The sequence below is a fragment of the Sardina pilchardus genome, chromosome 1 (genome assembly GCF_963854185.1).
Source record: "Sardina pilchardus chromosome 1, fSarPil1.1, whole genome shotgun sequence".
In the NCBI taxonomy this organism is placed as follows: Eukaryota; Metazoa; Chordata; class Actinopteri; order Clupeiformes; family Clupeidae; genus Sardina; species Sardina pilchardus.
The window spans coordinates 4,126,616-4,146,615 of NC_084994.1; the positions used below are offsets into that span (position 1 = coordinate 4,126,616).

A 20,000-nucleotide genomic window follows, 5' to 3' on the forward strand; every position below is an offset into this window, starting at 1 on the left:
ACACTAGGTGGCGGTATGCAACAATTGAAGGATGCAGTCTGCCAATGAACTGAAACGAAGAAGAGCAGACGAAAACGAAGAAGAAAAAGTAGCAGAAGAAGAAGAAGAAGAAACAGTGCAACTGAATTTGAGTACAAGTTCGCTGGCTACGCCGTGCACGGTGAACATATCGAGATGTATGCGGTAATTCTACCGAGCTATAGGCTTGGCGTGTCCGGATTGCAGCCACCGCTGCCGTTATCATCCGTTAACGTGAGTCGAACCAAATAATCTGGTCGAACTTTTATGTGTTTGTGGTCTTGCTGTCGTTTGCACGGGCGTTTGGCCATTTCGGCCAGTTCTGGTCTGGTTGGTTTTCATGGGTTTCATCATGTCTCTTGCCACCTAGTTTATGAATGCAGACTACATTGTCTTTGATTTGATGCACCTTTAATATACCTGCGTGTCCCGGTGAATGAACACATGTGATTTCTCATACCCCTCATAGACTTTTTCTAGCCTCTGGGTGATTTGACATACTCTGTATTGCCAAAAGTATTCGCTCACCTGCCTTGACTCACATATATGAGGTGAGGTCCCTTTCCAGCAAGCTTAATCCATTGGAATGATGTCGGTGCACCATAATCAAGGTCCCTTTCCAGCAAGCATCCTTTGCAGCTGTAATCATAAGGTCCCTTTCCAGCAAGCATCCTTTGCAGCTGTAATCATAAGGTCCCTTTCCAGCAAGCATCCTTTGCAGCTATAATTAAGGTCCCTTTCCAGCAAGCATCCTTTGCAGTTATAATCAAGGTCCCTTTCCAGCAAGCATCCTTTGCAGCTATAATCAAGGTCCCTTTCCAGCAAGCATCCTTTGCAGCTATAATCAAGTTCCCTTTCCAGCAAGCATCCTTTGCAGCCATAATCATAAGGTCCCTTTCCAGCAAGCATCCTTTGCAGCTATAATCATAAGGTCCCTTTCCAGCAAGCATCCTTTGCAGCTATAATCAAGGTCCCTTTCCAGCAAGCATCCTTTGCAGCTATAATCAAGGTCCCTTTCCAGCAAGCATCCTTTGCAGCTGTAATCATAAGGTCCCTCTCCAGCAAGCATCCGTTGCAGCTGTAATCATAAGGTCCCTTTCCAGCAAGCATCCTTTGCAGCTATAATCATAAGGTCCCTTTCCAGCAAGCATCCTTTGCAGTTATAATCAAGGTCCCTTTCCAGCAAGCATCCTTTGCAGCTACAATCATAAGGTCCCTCTCCAGCAAGCATCCTTTGCAGCTATAATCATAAGGTCCCTTTCCAGCAAGCATCCTTTGCAGCTATACTAGTAATCATTAAGGTCCCTCTCCAGCAAGCATCCTTTATTCAAGCACTATGCAGTCTGCATTCATAAGCTCCAGGTGCTTGATTTTATGCACCCGTGGAAAGGGACCGGATGTAAGCCATGAATGCATAGCACTGGCGCTCTGATGATTTATAAAGGGACACATGAATGCGCTCTGATTGGTAAAGGGACCCATGAATGCGCTCTGATTGGTAAAGGGGCCCATGAATGCGCTCTGATGATTTATAAAGGGGCACATGAATGCGCTCTGATTTGTAAAGGGACACATGAATGCGCTCTGATGATTTATAAAGGGACCCATGAATGCGCTCAGATTGGTAAAGGGACCCATGAATGCGCTCTGATGATTTATAAAGGGACCCATGAATGCGCTCTGATTGGTAAAGGGACCCATGAATGCGCTCTGATTGGTAAAGGGACACATGAATGCGCTCTGATTGGTAAAGGGACCCATGAATGCGCTCTGATTGGTAAAGGGGCACATGAATGCGCTCTGATTGGTAAAGGGACACATGAATGCGCTCTGATTGGTAAAGGAACACATGAATGCGCTCTGATTGGTAAAGGGACACATGAATGCGCTCTGATTGGTAAAGGGACCCATGAATGCGCTCTGATTGGTAAAGGGGCACATGAATGCGCTCTGATGATTGGTAAAGGGGCCCATGAATGCGCTCTGATTGGTAAAGGGACCCATGAATGCGCTCTGATTGGTAAAGGGGCCCATGAATGCGCTCTGATTGGTAAAGGGACACATGAATGCGCTCTGATTGGTAAAGGGGCCCATGAATGCGCTCTGATTGGTAAAGGGGCCCATGAATGCGCTCTGATTGGTAAAGGGGCACATGAATGCGCTCTGATGATTTATAAAGGGACCCATGAATGCGCTCTGATTGGTAAAGGGGCCCATGAATGCGCTCTGATTGGTAAAGGGACACATGAATCCGCTCTGATAACTTGACGGTCGCTCGCTGTGGTGTGTGTTCCAGTGGACTGCTGTTACTGTATGTGTGTGGTTTCCAGCCAATGTGTATGTGTGTTTTTTTGGAAGTCTTTTTAAATTGAAAGCTCAGAGCTGAACAGCTTTTTGATAATGATGATGTGTGTGCGTGTGTGTGTGCGTGCGTGTGTGCATGCGTGCGTGTGTGCGTGCGTATAGACAGATGACGGGAGTCAGCAGCAGCAGCAGCTTGTGGAAATTACACACAAGCAAGTTTGCATTGATCTGGAGAGGGCCACCCAGTGTATAACACAAGTATTGCAGGTAAGAAAAACACACACACACACACACACACACACACACACACACACACACACACAAAAGTAAGAAGCGCACACACACAGCCTGGGAATACCCAGATGAACTTCCGCCGGCACATTGGGGATTTGCTCTGCAGGTCCTTCTGGCCAAGAACCCATTCAAGCCCATTTCCAATGTCCTTCAAATCCAGGCACCAATCACAATCGTTTAAGCAGGCTTTATATAACGCCAATATAGCACCAATCACAATCGTTTAAGCAGGCTTTATATAACGCCAATAATAGCACCAATCACAATCGTTTAAGCAGGCTTTATATAACGCCAATATAGCACCAATCACAATCGTTTAAGCAGGCTTTATATAACGCCAATATAGCACCAATCACAATCGTTTAAGCAGGCTTTATATAACACCAATATAGCACCAATCACAATCGTTTAAGCAGGCTTTATATAACGTAAATAACTGAGATGGCTGCCGCCTAGGAACTGCACTCATTTGAAACTGCTTTAGACTGTGTCGGCTTTAGAGAGGGAGGTAGAAAACTAGATGCACCGCATAGCGGTACACAATATGACCGCCGCTCAGTTCTGCACATTCTCTCCAAAACGAATTACGCTTGTCAACTTTCCTGTATCTCCGATTTGTGCAATATACTGTATGTATATATCTCCTACTCTTGCAGCTCATGTGTATATGAGTGTGTGCATGTGTGAGTTTGCTTGTATAAAGATGTGTGTGTGTCTGTCTGTGTGTGTGTGAATGTGCATGTGTGCGTGTGTGTGTGTGGAATCCGTAGAAGTGTGTTTATCTGTGCGTGTGAATCTGTTGATATGTGTGTGTGTGTGTGTGTGAACTTAGTTACTTTTTAAACTGAGCCCCCTGCCGGCTCAACATAAAAATGGAAATCGGTTTTGCCAATAGCCTACTCACTATATTGGAATTTAACAGTTACGCCATTTTGACAGTAACGTCAACAATATATAGAAGACATCACAACCTGCAAAAAAGTAATTTCAAGGAGGTATCTAAAAATACTTTAACCTACTGAGATACTGAAATACAGATGAATAGCCTCTGTTTGTTCAATAATGTCTAGTCAGTATACCAAATAAGAGAGGCCTATAGATAGAAACTGTGGTAATAAAATATGAAGATTTTGGTAGTTTGGGCTTTTCGTGTATCCTTCTATTGTAGCCATTTAGCCATCTACTTTAGGCCTGAATTATATGCCAATGAAATTACACTTGTTAAACTCACCTCAATAAATATTTTGCAATCATTTAATCCACCATGGGCAATGCTAAAATTACTGTTACAAACCAGCGGCAGAGTTGGCGGTCCAACGCGGGTACCCACCAGTGGCCCGCTGGAGTTTTGCTCATCAGTTCTCTGGCGGTCCACCGGCGGCTCAGAAGTGGCTCCAGATAAAGGGCCACCCTTTTGCCGCTTACTACCCACCAGCTTCTAATTGGCCTTATTTATGGCCATAATAATGAAAATGATGTACTAAAATAGCAATAATACATTATAACACTTTCCATTTGCCCTCAATCAGAACAATTTACAATTATTTACAGGGCTTCCCAAAGTTACCAAATTTACTAAGGTGAAGACAGTGCCTGCTGATGAGAAACCTATAAATGTATTCTGTAATTTAATAATCCAATATAAAAACATTTATCCTCAGCAACTATCACACAGACTCACCACACATAGTATTAGGTTCAATACATTTTGTTTATTTATTTATTTTACATGCTTTTGTTTATTTATTTTACATGCTCATTTACATGCTTTATTTATTGTACATGCTTAAACAATGTATTAAAATTATTTTTAATAATGATATTATGCAACACACTCTTCAGATGTAAGGACTTATGAAGCCACCTTTCCTGCTGCACCAGTATAATTAATTTGGAGCGCCAGGGACCTCCTCAAAGCCCGGCCCAGCATCCTCTTAAATAGCATCTTTGGTGGTGTTTCCTCCCAAAATAGCAAAATTGAGCTGAATTTACTACCTTTTCATGTTTTCTACTACAAAAGCAAAAGGTGAAGAGTAATGTAATGCAATACCTTTCCAAAACACAATAACACATTTAAGAACAACAGGATTTAACAATGAACAAAGCTACTGGCATTTGAACAGGGTGTGTAGGCTGTCAATAGGCACTGTATTTACCGGCATGGCTGGAGTTGATGAAGCTTGCTGGGTGGTGGTGCTGGCAAAAGTGTAGTGGTCTGACTGGCAAACTCTGTTGAACAGATTGGATATGAAAAGACGTGTTTAGTGAGATGATTACTGCAATGGTATGACACCTGGCACATGCTAACTAGCGCCTAAAGTACAAACACTTCTAAAGGATATTTCCACTTAATTTTCAGACAAACCAAGCAAGGGACCACATGTACAGACTCTACAAATACTAACCATAATATCCATTTTTTATTTAAATGACTTGAAAGAGATCGTCAGGTATAAATGCACCATACAGTAGTGGCCAGTTAATTCATTCAGATGCTGTTACATGCTAACTAGCGCCTAGAGTACAAACACTTCTAAAGGATATTTCTACTTAATTCTCAGACAAACCAGGCTAGGGACCACATGTACAGACTCTATAAATACTAACCATGATGTCAGTTTTTTATTCAAATAACTTGAAAGAGATCGTCAGGTATAAATGCACCATGCTAGTGGCCAGTTCATTCATTCACATGCTGTTACATGCTAACTGGTGCCTAGAGTACAAACACTACTAAAGGATATTTCCACTTAATTTTCAGACAAACCAAGCTAGGGACCACATGTACAGACTCTATAAATACTAACCATGAGGTCCGGTTTTTATTTCAATTACTTGAAAGAGATCGTCAGGTATAAATGCACCATGCCAGTTCATTAATTCAGATGCTGTTACATGCTAACTAGCGCCTAAACACTTCTAAAGGATATTTCCACTTAATTTTCGGGCAAACCAAGCTAGGGACCATATGTACAGACTCTATAAATACATTTTGGAAACAGGTGTTCGCTTTAAATACAGTTTTTAAAATGAAAATGGTAGAGATATAGAGAAGAGATGTTTTACTTACCTAGTCCTAAGCCTGCGACTGGTGGTTTGAGTAGGCCTACTGACATTGTAGGCTATTCGCATCTGCTCGGAGGAGTTTGCTTGATAACGTTTCTAAACGTAAAGACATTTACCAACTTCTAAGCCTGACGGTTACACAGTTACGTGCAAGAACAACAAGTCACGTAAGAGATGAAATCGTTTAGCTTACTGCAACATGAGAGTAGTGTGAAACTAGCATAGACAGTAAAGAAAATTCCAATATGGCCGCCATTCGGAACTGAGAAATCATAACTCCATCTTCTTCGTTTGTCTTCTTCTCTCTGATCTGAACTATCACTCACTGAGCAGCGCCAGCGCCACACACCAGTGGCAGCAGGCTGCAGTGTTTGAACGTTGTTGCATTAGTTCTGCTTTTGACGTTCTCATATAAAATCGTAATAAATACATAATTGTTTTATTTGGTAAGCACAGGGTAGCCACGGGGGTGGCCAGTGACACAGCTACATGGGGCACAGGCCATTCTAGGCTTCAGTGTAGAACAGCCACGTTGAGGGACCATTCACTAAATGCACACATAAATACATTTATTATAGCCCCCCATGGATGAAATTCCACAAAACTTGGCATAATCCCAGAGGGTGCCAGGTTAATCATACACATGAAATTTGGTGCAGTTCATAGCATCTCATCTGAAGATAGGGGCAATTAAAGCAGTATTACATTACATTTTCAATTTTTACCATGGGGGTGCAAATCACAAATGACTGGTTATAAGCTAAGTTGATCCGAGCTCTTGAGACCAACATACCATAAAAAATTTGTCATCCTCGGTGCCACGGTTCAGGTAGTTATGTAGGAAAAACTGCAATTTTTGGGCTTCGGGCGGGGGCAGCGCGGGGGGGGAGTGACCCCCGGGGACGAAACGAAAATTTTCCGCACAAGTCTACTGGGGCTACATGCCCACCAAGTTTCATGTGCCCCGGTGTTACGGTGTCCCGGGAATCGTTGACCAAAAAATGACGAAAAAAAAAAAAAAAAAAAAAAACTTTGACAACAACTATATGACCGCTTCGCTAGCTACGCTAGCGGCGGTCATAATTACGCTTTGGAGAGGGAGGTAGAAAATTACGCCATAAACGACAAGCTTCCCATACTGCTTCCTAATGTTGGAATGTGCGGAAATGTGCAAATATTGAAGGGATATCTGTGTGTGATATCTGTAGATTACTGAAAATGGTTTGATATTCTGTAATTTTATGTAGTTGCCTGGCTATAGCGATGACACATGTAGCCTACAGAAAACACTTAATATTGAATTGATGCTGACTTGTTAATTGTTTGTCAACAAGGTTTATTAAAACGTCACAGTAATTTATTTCATCAGTCATCATGTAATTATTAACGAGGCCTAACTTTACACTGTTTCAGCCAGAGAAATGTTCAGAAAAGTTTTTATGAGAAGAAAATGATTTAGAGTTGTGCTCAGTGAAACTCTAGTTTTTATGAGAAGAAAATGATTTAGAGTTGTGCTCAGTGAAACGCAGAAGAAAATGAAGCAAACACAATCGTATCAATTTGCCACCGCTTGATGAACCAATACAATACCAACCTAAGTTAGTCATTTCGGTACTCAACCCTAGTCTGTGATAACGTGTTTGAAATGTTTGGCTATGTTAATATGTGTGTGTGTGTGTGTGTGTGTGTGTGTGTGTGTGTGTGTGTGTGTGTGTGTGTGTGTGTCAGAGTGAAGTGGAGTCAAACAAACAGCTGAAGCTGAAGATCGATCAACTTCAGAAAGACCTGGAGGAGAAGGACAAATTACTGACACAGGCCAACCAGGTGTGTGTGTGTGAGAGAGAGAGTAATAATGCAACTCGCTTTAAATTCCTCAAAGAATGTGAGTGTGTGTGTGTAAGTAAGTCATTTATCTACGTGCATAAGGTGCTCTGTACAGATAGCAGGACATCAAACGTGAGAGTGAGTGAGTGAGTGAGTGAGTGAGTGAGTGAGTGAGTGAGTGAGTGAGTGCTGTGCTGATTCGGCAACTGGAGGTTACAACACATTTGACATATTTGTTTGTCTAGTGTGTGTGTGTAAGCAGAATTAGATGTTTTTATTAAATGTGTGTGTGTGCGTGTGCGTGCGCGTTTATACAGAATGTGACATGCCTGAGGAATGGTCTGATGAACCTGCATCAGCGACTGCAGAGTACACACAGGTAAATGCATGCATACATACACACACACACACACACACACTGCAGACATAGACACACATACATGTACATACATACATGCCCATGTTAATCCACAGGACGCACGCACACTCACACACACACACACACACACACACACACACACACACACTGCAGAGCACACCTAGATACTTACACATGCATCTTAATCCTTCTGGACACACACACTCACACGCGCTACAGACCGTGTGATATTGCGCCAAAGAAGACTGTGAAGCAAAGTTCTGATGCCACCTTTAACCTTTGAACTCTTTAACCTCTGATCCCTATAGTGTATCCCAGGAAGTGAAGGGAGAGTATGGCGAACTTAAAACTGAGGTACACACTCACACACACACACACACACACACACACAAATACATACACACACACACACACACACACCCATTGACACATGATGTCTGATAATTAGTGTGTGATGTCTTCTCTCATCTCATGCAGATTAAAGAAGAAGCTGATAATGATGGATATGTGGGCTCCGGTCAAGCTGAACTGATGCAGGTACTGTAAGCTAATGCTAAGTGAGTTAAAGCTAATGATGGACATGTGGGCTCGGTCAAGCTGAATGATACAGGTACTGTAAGATAACGCTAAGTGAGTTAACGCTAATGAGGGACATGTGGGCTCCGGTCAGGTACTGTAAGCTAACGCTAAGTGAGTTAACGCTAATGAGGCACATGTGGGCTCCGGTCAAGCTGAACTGATGCAGGTACTGTAAGCTAACGCTAAGTGAGTTAACGCTAATGAGGGACATGTGGGCTCCGGTCAAGCTGAACTGATGCAGGTACTGTAAGCTAACGCTAAGTGAGTTAACGCTAATGAGGGATATGTGGGCGCCGGTCAGGTACTGTAAGCTAACGCTAAGTGAGTTAACGCTAATGATGGATATGTGGGCGCCGGTCAGGCACTGCAAGCTAACGCTAAGTGAGTTAACGCTAATGAGGGATATGTGGGCGCCTGTCAAGCTGAACTGATGCAGGTACTGTAAGCTAACGCTAAGTGATTTAACGCTAATGATGGACATGGGGGCGCCGGTCAGGTACTGTAAGCTAACGCTAAGTGAGTTAACGCTAATGATGGTTATGTGTGCTCTGGTCAAGCTGAACTGATGCAGGTACTGTAAGCTAACGCTAAGTGAGTTGACGCTAATGATGGTTATGTGTGCTCCGGTCAAGCTGAACTGATGCAGGTACTGTAAGCTAACGCTAAGTGAGTTGACGTTAATGATGGATATGTGGGCTCCTGTCAAGCTGAACTGATGCAGGTACTGTAAGCTAACGTTAAGTGAGTTAACGCTAATGACGGACATGTGGGCTCCGGTCAAGCTGAACTGATGCAGGTACTGCAAGCTAACGCTAAGTGAGTTAACGCTAATGATGGACATGTGGGCTCCGGTCTCCGGTCAGGTACTGTAACGCTAAGTGAGTTGAGGGATTTGGGCTCCGGTCAAGCTGAACTGATGCAGGTACTGTAAGCTAACGCTAAGTGAGTTAACGCTAATGTGGGATATGTGGGCTCCGGTCAAGCTGAACTGATACAGGTACTGTAAGCTAACGCTAAGTGAGTTAACGCTAATGTGGGATATGTGTGCTCCGGTCAAGCTGAACTGATACAGGTACTGTAGGCTAACGCTAAGTGAGTTAACGCTAATGATGGATATGTGTGCTCCGGTCAAGCTGAACTGATACAGGTACTGTAGGCTAACGCTAAGTGAGTTAACGCTAATGATGGATATGTGGGCTCCGGTCAAGCTGAACTGATACAGGTACTGTAAGCTAACGCTAAGTGAGTTGACGCTAAGTAGTCTGAAAGTCTGATATGATTTTAGTTTAGCATAATATCGACATTACTGATACAGGTAGGGCACATAAGCTAACGCTAAGTAAGTCTGATATGATTTTAGTTTAGCATAATATCGACATTACTGATACAGGTAGCGTACCGTAAGCTGACGTTAATTAAACTAGCATATTGTAAGTCTGATATGATTTTAGTCTTGCATAATTTTGACATTACTGACACGTGTACCGTAAGCCTAATATGATTTTAGTTTAGCATAATATCGACATTACTGACTTGACACTCTAATGCTAGTTAAGCTGCTGTGCTAACCCATTTGAACTGACAAGCTAATGCTAAAAAAATGTCAAACCCAGTTGATCTGACAGGTTAATGCTAATTATAGAAATGACAAGGAAAATAACTAAAATATTTAATGTTTTTTTTATATGTATTAGCTCAAGTACGAAACGGGAGTAGTAAAGGTGACTAAAATATTCTAATGTTTTTTTTTTCTTTTTTGTATTTGCTCAAGTAAGAGATGGCAGAGATTAGGAAAGATCAGGTTTCCAGCATTTTAAGTCAATATACTGACCAAAGATCTCAGAGCAGCTGCGCAGCACTCAAGAATCTTTACCCTTTTTTTTAGCGGGAGATGACAACCAATCCTGCAAGGGTAACATATTGTAACATGTATTTTGGCAAGTGGATTTTAAACTGCCACAACAAAATATTCCGTGGTATTCCGTGACTTTTTCCCAACAATGATACAATTTCCTGGTTTTCCATGTCTGGAATAGACTGAAACCAGTGTTGATGAATCTGCTTATAAAACGGCTAACCCATTTCATTAAATTCTTCTAAAAGGTGTGTTTTTAACCCATTTGATTTGATACATTAAATAGTGTGTGTGTGTGTGTGTGTGTGTGTGTGTGTGTGTGTGTGTGTGTGTGTGTCACACAGGTGGCGCTGATGTCACGGGATGGGAAGAGCCTGCTGCTACCGCCCGTCTCTGGAGATGAAGGTGTCTCACTAATACACACACACACACACACACACACACACAAAAGAGTATACTTATACTTAGTAATGCACACACACTAATACACACTCACTCTCAGTAATACACCCACTCTCTCACATTCGCTAATACACACACACACACACTCAGTTGCTCACTCACACTCGCTAATATACACGCTCACTCACACACTCACTCTCACGCAGTAACTGTGTTTTACGTGCACTTCAGTGTCCCGATTATGATTGTGTGTGTGTGTGTGTGTGTGTGTGTGTGTGTGTGCGCGTGTGTGTTGGTCTCTGTTAAATCAGGAAAAGAGTCCTCCAGTCAGTCGCCAGAGCACACACTCACACAGAAGGCGAGGAGGAAGAAGTTCCCGTGTCCCGTGTGTGGGAAACGGTTCCGCTTCGGATACGACCTCAACACGCACCACAAGCGCCTCCACGCAGGACTCAAGGAGCAGCCGGCTTCCTCTTCAGGTATCTTATCTTCAACAGGTGTGCACACAGCACACAGGTATCTTATCTTCAACAGGTGTGCACACACACAGCTATCTTATCTTCAACAGGTGTGCACACAGCACACAGGTATCTTATCTTCAACAGGTGTGCACACAGCACACAGGTATCTTATCTTCAACAGGTGTGCACACAGCACACAGGTATCTTATCTTCAACAGGTGTGCACACAGCACACAGGTATCTTATCTTCAACAGGTGTGCACACAGCACACAGGTATCTTATCTTCAACAGGTGTGCACACACACAGCTATCTTATGTGTCCACACAGGTATCTTATCTTCAACAGGTGTGCACACAGCACACAGCTATCTTATCTTCAACAGGTGTGCACACAGTTATCTTATGTGTCCACACAGGTATCTTATCTTCAACAGGTGTGCACACAGGTATCTTATGTGTCCACACAGCTATCTTATCTTCAACAGGTGTGCACACAGCACACAGCTATCTTATCTTCAACAGGTGTGCACACAGTTATCTTATGTGTCCACACAGCAGGGCTGTACGCTAAGCTTTTTCACTAGGAGCACAGGTGCTCCTAAATGAAAAAGTTTAGGAGCACAGAAAAAAATTTAGGAGCACTATGAAATTTCCTTGAAAACCTTCTTGCCTTAAGCAGGATACAGATCATTCACAGCAGTGGCAATCATAGTCTCTGCTCAAAGTTACCCTACACACACAGAAAATGGCTTGTCTTGTTTCTATTTCATATTTTGAATTCAGAATTTGTATACATTTTATTAACAATTTATAGCATTTTAGGATCTGCATAATTACTTATAGCTTAAAATATTCAGTAAACTGAATACTTCATATTGATTACACTTGTCTTTAATGATATTACAGGGGTGGTGTGTAGGTCTAATTGAGTGCCTGTCACTTTAAGATGTACGTGAACATAATTAGGTTTCATTCGGTTTTAGGAAAAGATTCAAGCATAGTTCAAGGATACATCATGTTTTCATTAAATAACTTAAATGTTCAAAAAACTAACAAAGGTAAAGACAAATATTTCTGGTGTAATAGAAAAGATGAGTGTCCACTGTCCAGTAACGTTAACTTGATTTAGCCTACCATGGCATGGCATCGTGAGTTGTCACTTTTTCCTTGGTCATGTTTAATTGGCTGGGTGCTTAACTTACTCTACCATGACCTTTAGGTCTATGACCATGACTCGTCTTGGAGTTTGGTAGGCTATATCTGTTATATCCAATGAGTGACAACCAGTGCTCAAAATAAAACGTTACGGTATTCGGATAACGTTAGTGGAATGGATTTAATGTGAACGTAACCTCCAAAGACGCAGTGTGGCTATGATGCGCACATTTGCAATGAAAATGTTCCGCCTTTTTAAAGCAGGTGTAGCCTACACCAAATCGTGGTTAAATCCATCATTTAGACAACAGAATCAGTCGGATTTCTTTCATAGAAGTCAACCAGGCCTACGTCAAATTCAGGCTGGGGTGAAGCTAACACGGTTTCCACACCGTGTTTATCAACCGTGATAATAATAATATTTGAAATGAACACGGTAATTGTAGGCTATATAGTCAACATTATCATGGTTTGCCGTTTCAACGGTAATCACTACAAAGTCACCAACTGATAACGAACAGATTGAAGAAAAAGAAGAATGGTTTTGGAGTGACATTTCTTGCGTGTGTGAGAGACAGCGAGGTTGATGCTGAAAGCGTGAGTTTCCAGCCAGGAGCGTTAGAGTTGTCAACTATGAAATTTGTATGATGCGTGAAAATTGTGCCTATACTTTGATCCACTTGGTGTGGATTTTTAGGAGCAAAATGCGAATAAAAGGGTTGAATTCAGTACTCGCACCTGTGCTCCCATTTCATATTTTCAATTAGCACTAATATATATTTACTCGCATTTGCGACGAGGTGCTCGCAGCGTACAGCCCTGCACAGGTATCTTATCTTCAACAGGTGTGCACACAGCTACTACTTACTTACTATACGTATACTTTTCAACTAGTGTTTGCCAAAATGAGTATATGCATATTTATTTACTATATTTATAGTTTTCAACTAGTGTTTGCCAAAACGCATGGGTCGCATATATATATAGATCATCTATAGTGAACATTAAATCTTATCGAATGAAATCTAACCAAATGTTAAGCTAAAGCATCCATTCTAAAGCTAACTGCTATTTAAGGGCATAGTGCACTTTTGACTTTGAAATTGTTTTAATCTTTGTGTGTCTGTGTGTCTGTGTGTGTGTCTGTGTGTGTGTCTGTGTCTGTCTGTGTGTCTGTGTCTGTGTCTGTGTCTGTGTCTGTGTCTGTGTCTGTGTCTGTCTGTGTGTGTGTCTGTGTCTGTCTGTGTGTCTGTGTCTGTGTCTGTGTCTGTCTGTGTGTGTGTCTGTGTGTCTGTGTGTCTTTGTGTGTGTGTGTGTTTGTTTTTGTGTGTGACAGTGACAGTCCCCTCGACCGGAGACCGATGGCACACCTGCGCCTACTGCCCCAAGCGCTTCTCCAGCCCCGACGTCCTGCGTGCTCACGAGTGCTCCCACTCCCACCCCCACTCCCACTCCCACTCCCCCTCCCCCTCCCACTCCCACTCCCACTCCCCCTCCCCCTCCCACTCCCACTCCCCCTCCCACCCCCACTCCCACTCCCCCTCCCACTCCCACTCCCCCTCCCACTCCCACTCCCCCTCCCACTCCCACTCCCAGACGCGCCCGGAACTCCGCCACGCGTGCCCCAAGTGCCGCCGCACCTTCCTGTACAAGAAGCAGCTGGCCGCCCACTTGCGCGTCCACGCCAGCCGCAGCCCCGCCTCCCTCCACCGGCCTCCTCCTCCGCCCACTCGGCGCGCCCGGCCGCCGTCCGCCTACTTTGCGTCGCGCAGGGCGGCCGAGGCGCTGGTCAGAAGGTTCCAGTGCTTCCTGTGCCCGAGGGCCTTCGCCGAGCGGCAGCAGCTGGACATGCACCGGCGCCAGAGGCACACCTTCCGCTGCGGCTCGTGCCGCCAGACGTTCACCTCCAGCGCTCGCCGGGGGGAGCACGAGCGCACGGCACACGCTACCACAGGACACGGTGGACAGAGTGTTACCACAGGACAGAGCGCTCCCACAGGACAGGGTGCAGAGAGCGCTCCCACAGGACATGTCATTCCCACAGGACAGAGCGTTACCACAGGACACGGTGGAGAGAGCGCTCCCACAGGACAGGTCATTCCCACAGGACAGGGTGGAAAGAGTGTTACCACAGGACAGGGCGTTCCCACAGGACAGGTCATTCCCACAGGACAGGTCATTCCCACAGGACAGGTCATTCCCACAGGACAGGGTGCAGAGAGCGCTCCCACAGGACATGTTATTCCCACAGGACAGGGTGGAGAGACTGTTACCACAGGACAGGTCATTCCCACAGGACACGGTGGAGAGAGTGTTACCACAGGACATGTCATTCCCACAGGACATGTCATTCCCACAGGACAGGGTGCAGAGAGCGCTCCCACAGGACAGGGTGCAGAGAGCGCTCCCACAGGACAGGTCATTCCCACAGGACAGGGTGGAGAGACTGTTACCACAGGACATGTCATTCCCACAGGACACGGTGGAGAGAGTGTTACCACAGGACATGTCATTCCCACAGGACATGTCATTCCCACAGGACAGAGTGGAGAGACTGTTACCACAGGACATGTCATTCCCACAGGACACGGTGGAGAGGGCGCTCCCACAGGAGAGAACATCGACAACATTGGCACAAGGCAGAGTGGAGAGGCTTAGTCTTAGTCCTGCTCCTGTACATACACAGAGACACTAAACCATTTCTCTCCTGAAGAGAACCTGGATATTTACAACTGAGCATACACACAGACACTAAACCATTTGTCTCTTAAAGAACCTGGATATTTACAACTGAGCATATACACACAGACACTAAACCATTTCTCTCTTAAAGAACCTGGATATTTACAACTGAGCATATACACACAGACACTAAACCATTTGTCTCTTAAAGAACCTGGATATTTACAACTGAGCATATACTGTACACACAGACACTAAACCATTTCTCTCTTGAATACAACCTAGATCATTACAACTGAACACATTCATTCACATGCATAACCCTTCAGAATCCAGCTGTTGCTTCACATGTACATTTTGTCCATAACGCGTGCGCTCTTTCTCACACACACACACACACACACACACACACACACACACACACACACACACACACACACGCACACTCAATATGAAAGTTTATGATAACTTTTTTTGTTATTTGTTTTGATTCTCAAATGATCATTTGTCATTGCTAGACACCATTTAAAATGTCATTTCAAAATAAACCTCTAAGAAACATAAATTGTATTGAGTAACGAAGACTTGAATTATGGAGTGTCCGTGTGTGAGAGAGAGATATGAATGAGTTGAACTAAAGCCGACCTTACTGACAGACTTTGACGAGATTTGGGAAAGATTCTTGAAAGATTGTAGTCTTTAAACCAATTCAAGCTTTACTCAAAAGAATACAATCTTTAAAAGAATCTTTACCAAATATTGTCAGTGTCAGTGCAAGGTAGGCATTAGCGGATTGCCTCAGAGAAGTAGTTGAATGTTTCATCCTGTACCCTAGAGGGCGGTAGGCGTATGTGTTCGACCAATCCTTCCGTCAGTCGGTCAAGGCATATGCTTGCAGGAACATCCGAGCCAAGGGGCTTTAAACACCAAAACAAACCACTGATGCTTGTCTTCTAGGCTAACAATTGTCCACAGTACTCCTGAATCCGGACCACTGTTAACATTGGCTCTCGGTTATCATTTTAAAAAGCCAAAGTGCGCGCACCGAGGTGTAAATCACGCACGAAGAGTTTATTTCTCCCCACTATCACACGGGACGGGACGTCGTTTACGAGACTCGATCGGTTACTGGATCTTTCCGTTTTTCCTTTTCTCAAACTAGGAACTCCTGGGCTGTTTTAGATCCCGAGGCATCAAAAGCGTGTAGCAAAAACAGGAGTATAATACTGAATAGCTTTATCCAATCAACACACCGGCTACGGAGGAGGGTGCTGCACTTGACCGATGGAGAGACGGCATCAAGGTGGGCTGTTAGGATTGACAGGTTAATTTGGTTAATCTCCGCTTGTGTGATGCTTTCCTATGATGTTCTCATCTTAAATCGCTATAGGCGTAGGCCTACGGTGTTTCCCAGAACGGCGTGCTATGCAGCGCTGTTGGGCCATATAGGCTATCGACTATTCAGGCCTGTTGTTGATCAGTCTGTAGCCTACGTGAGCAAACATTCTGGGTTCACAAAAGAAAAAACGATGACTGATTTGTTGTGGTTTGATGTAAAAAAAATACATGATGTCTGCTGTTTGTGAGGATGAAATTGAATTATGCTCAATGTTATTTGTAAGATTGAAACTGTGTGTATGTGTGTGTTGGCTACACTTCTTTCAGAAACATTTGGATTTGAGTAAGCAAAACACTGCTCAATTCTCTCGGTAACACCAGGAACAATTTGTCGTGTGTGTGTGTGTGTGTGTGTGTGTGTGTGACTTGAAATACTGACTTTTGCAGTCAAAGCCAGACTACAAGTTCTTCCAACTAGACTTAATCTATCTCTTTGGTACCCTAACACATTCTCTTCCCACTGTTTGCACCATGATAACCAGCTAATTATTGAATCCCTGTCTCATATTCTGAATGGCTGCTATGTGTATAAGGGAATGTACATGGCCAGACACGACAGAATTGTTGACTTAATAGTTGAACACATAATCCCATGTGCTTCACCGCTTACAACAATCTACAAGAATGTATGCGTCTCACCTTGCATGTTCAAACTCTGTAATAGTGGAAATAATGTGTTTTTAAATCTTGCTGCAAAAAGGCCAGATGTTGTTGTTGTTGATGAGGACAGCAGAGAAGTAATCATTATTGAAGTAGGCTGTGCATTTGACTACAGTCTAGAGGATGCCTACCTCACCAAGCTTTTAAAGTATCAGCCACTCAGAGACATTGTTGTACAGCTTGGGTACAAATGTAAGCTGTTGGTGTGTATATTTGGAAGCTTAGGTAATGTCCACAGACTAGTAGTCAGGGGTTTGCAGATTGCTGGTCTCTCTAAGCCAAGAGCAAAGGCTCTAGCAAAATTCTGCTCAATTTCTGTGATAATTGGCAGTCGCCACATATGGAGAAGGCGTTGTTTTATGTACCCATGAACTGAGACCAGAGACATAGGCTACTGGGTTTGCAATGCTGGTGTCTAAAATTGTTTGTGTTCAATGAAATTCATTGTAAAATGTGAACACAAATAAAGGTATTAAAATGTGTGTGTGTGTGTGGCTACAGATGGATAAGATTGACCTCCACATGGACATGAGTTACAAGAGAGCCTGCATCGATCTGAAGAAGGCCACCCAGTGCATCACCCACGTCCTACAGGTAACACACACACACACACACACACACACACACACACACACACACACACACACACACACACACGTCCTACAGGTAACACACACACACACACACACACACACACACACACACACACACACACACACACACACACACACGTCCTACAGGTAACACACACACACACACACACACACACACACACACACACACTGTAGTGTCACCACGACTACTAGTTACGGGGCAAGAGAGTGGTGGTGGAGTGGTTAGGTCCCAGATGTTTTACACATGTATTACAGGTAACACACACACACACACACACACACACACACACACACACACACACACACACACACACACACACACACACTGTAAATAGTGTTTTACAGTGCGTTGGACACATGAGTCAAGTTAAGTCCCAAGGCCACATATCAGCGCCACACACGTGTGTGTGTGTGTGTGTGTGTGTGTGTGTGTGTGTGTGTATGTGTGTTTTTGTGCCGGCGCAATTAGTCGACTTATCACTGATTCTTGAGAATTTGCCTAAAACATGTCTCACTAAGAAAAGTGCTGATTCTGTTGGAAATTAATACCATTTCCATGAACAAAAAGAATCAAGGTTATAATCAGGGGGTCCTTTGCACAAATGTGAGGTTCTTTTAAAGGTTTATTTTATTTTTGTATTAATTTAATGATAATATGCTGGCCCATACCCTACAAAATCAGTTGTCCTCGAATAGGAGATAATCATTTTGACTTGATTAAAAACACTAAAAGCAATCATTTAATTTAATGATATCTTTACCACATGAAAGAGTACATTGTATTATGTATTAGAAACTCCAAACAGTACGTTTTGAGCAATATTTACTATTATTTTGTGGCTGCTCAAAATGTGTCCCACATTTTCGTCACCACCGTCAGATATTTATAAAAGGCAATAAAATCAGGCAACTACAAGGTCAACTACATTCTTGAGGACCTCATTTTCAAACCTTCAGCTGTACTGCATGCTTTAAGATCACTCAAGCTCCCATTAGTTTGCTATTTTCTCTTAAAGTTGTTCATATTTTTGGACACTGCTACTGTCACAACCATAACATGTCAACACCGTCTCTTTTGTATACAAAATATTAGATTAGATTATAAAATAAATGTATACTTTTTAAGAAGAGGTTTGAAGTAGCCAGCAATAGGATGCAAACAGGGTGGATAATGTGAACAATTCATGCATATCATGTGAAAGAGTAGATTTTTGTCACCACCGTCAGATGTCACCCTCCGTCAGGTTTTCTGCTTAACGGTGGTGAAAAAAGCCTCCAAATGGTCCTCAACGGAGGCTTTTTGGACCAAATAGTTAAATAAAGTTGTCAAGCAAGACTTGAGTGGTATTCATTTTGGAATTTTATGTTGTAATGAAACCACTGTCAACACCGTCAGATTAGTGTCACACCGTCAGATTCATTTTTTATTTGTTTTAAATAAATATGCTTACAATATGTTTCTTCAGTGGTGTAGTTATTAAAGTAATAGTCTGTTTTAATTCAAAAATATGGTTGTTGGATTAAAAAAGCATACTTTTTCTATTTAGGCCTAAAAAAACGCTGTATAAGTACTGGAAAAATGCCTATTTTATGAAAAAAATACAAAAATGGGAGGTTGCACCGGTACAGTGCTGAGCAGCTAAGACCATGGTCTATAATGACATACCTTCAGATTTTGTAATTTAACTAACTTTTTTTTTTCAAAATTAAAACCTGTTTTAGGCAAATTCTCAAGAATCAGTGTTATTCAACATATTCGACTATGAAAATTCTTCGATGTATTACAAACTTCAAACAGTGAGTTTTGAACAATATTTACTATTATTTTGTGGATGCTCAATTTGTGTCCCACATATTTTGTCGCCACAGTCAGATATTTATAAAAAGCAATACAATCAGGCAACTACAAGGTCAGCTACATTCTTTTATCAACAATCGAGGTGTGCATAATTAAAGACAGCGTCAGAACGAGATAACATATTAATAAGTCGTGCGGAACACATCTCAGATCGTAGCACAACTCACAACACACTTGCCACAAGTCAAGTCAAGTCAAGTCAAGTTTATTTATATAGCACATTTCATACACAGAGGTCATTCAATGTGCTTTACATAAACAAAAACCAAACAGTAATAGCAGATAAAAGCATAGATGAGCAAAGAGTAGTAATAATAATAATAATAATAATAGTAATAATAATAAAAGAAAAAATAAAAAGAAAGCAATAAAGAATAATTAACATAAAAGACTTAAGGTGGAATAACTAGAAGACGGGTCTGTTTTTAACAGTTAGACTTTGCCAGAGTC

At 42.7% G+C, this 20,000-nt stretch overlaps 1 protein-coding gene across 1 annotated transcript in view; it reads left to right on the forward strand.

Moving 5' to 3' along the window:
- The first annotated feature begins 15,920 nt into the window (after positions 1–15,920).
- The window catches only part of LOC134081689 (zinc finger protein 629-like), an 18,013-nt gene continuing 13,933 nt past the window's right edge, over positions 15,921–20,000 (forward strand). The window contains exons 1-2 of the mRNA XM_062537580.1: positions 15,921–16,323; positions 17,580–17,672. Coding sequence (XP_062393564.1) covers positions 17,580–17,672 — 93 coding nt within the window. The 5' untranslated portion in view covers positions 15,921–16,323. The remainder of the gene's footprint in view (positions 16,324–17,579; positions 17,673–20,000) is intronic.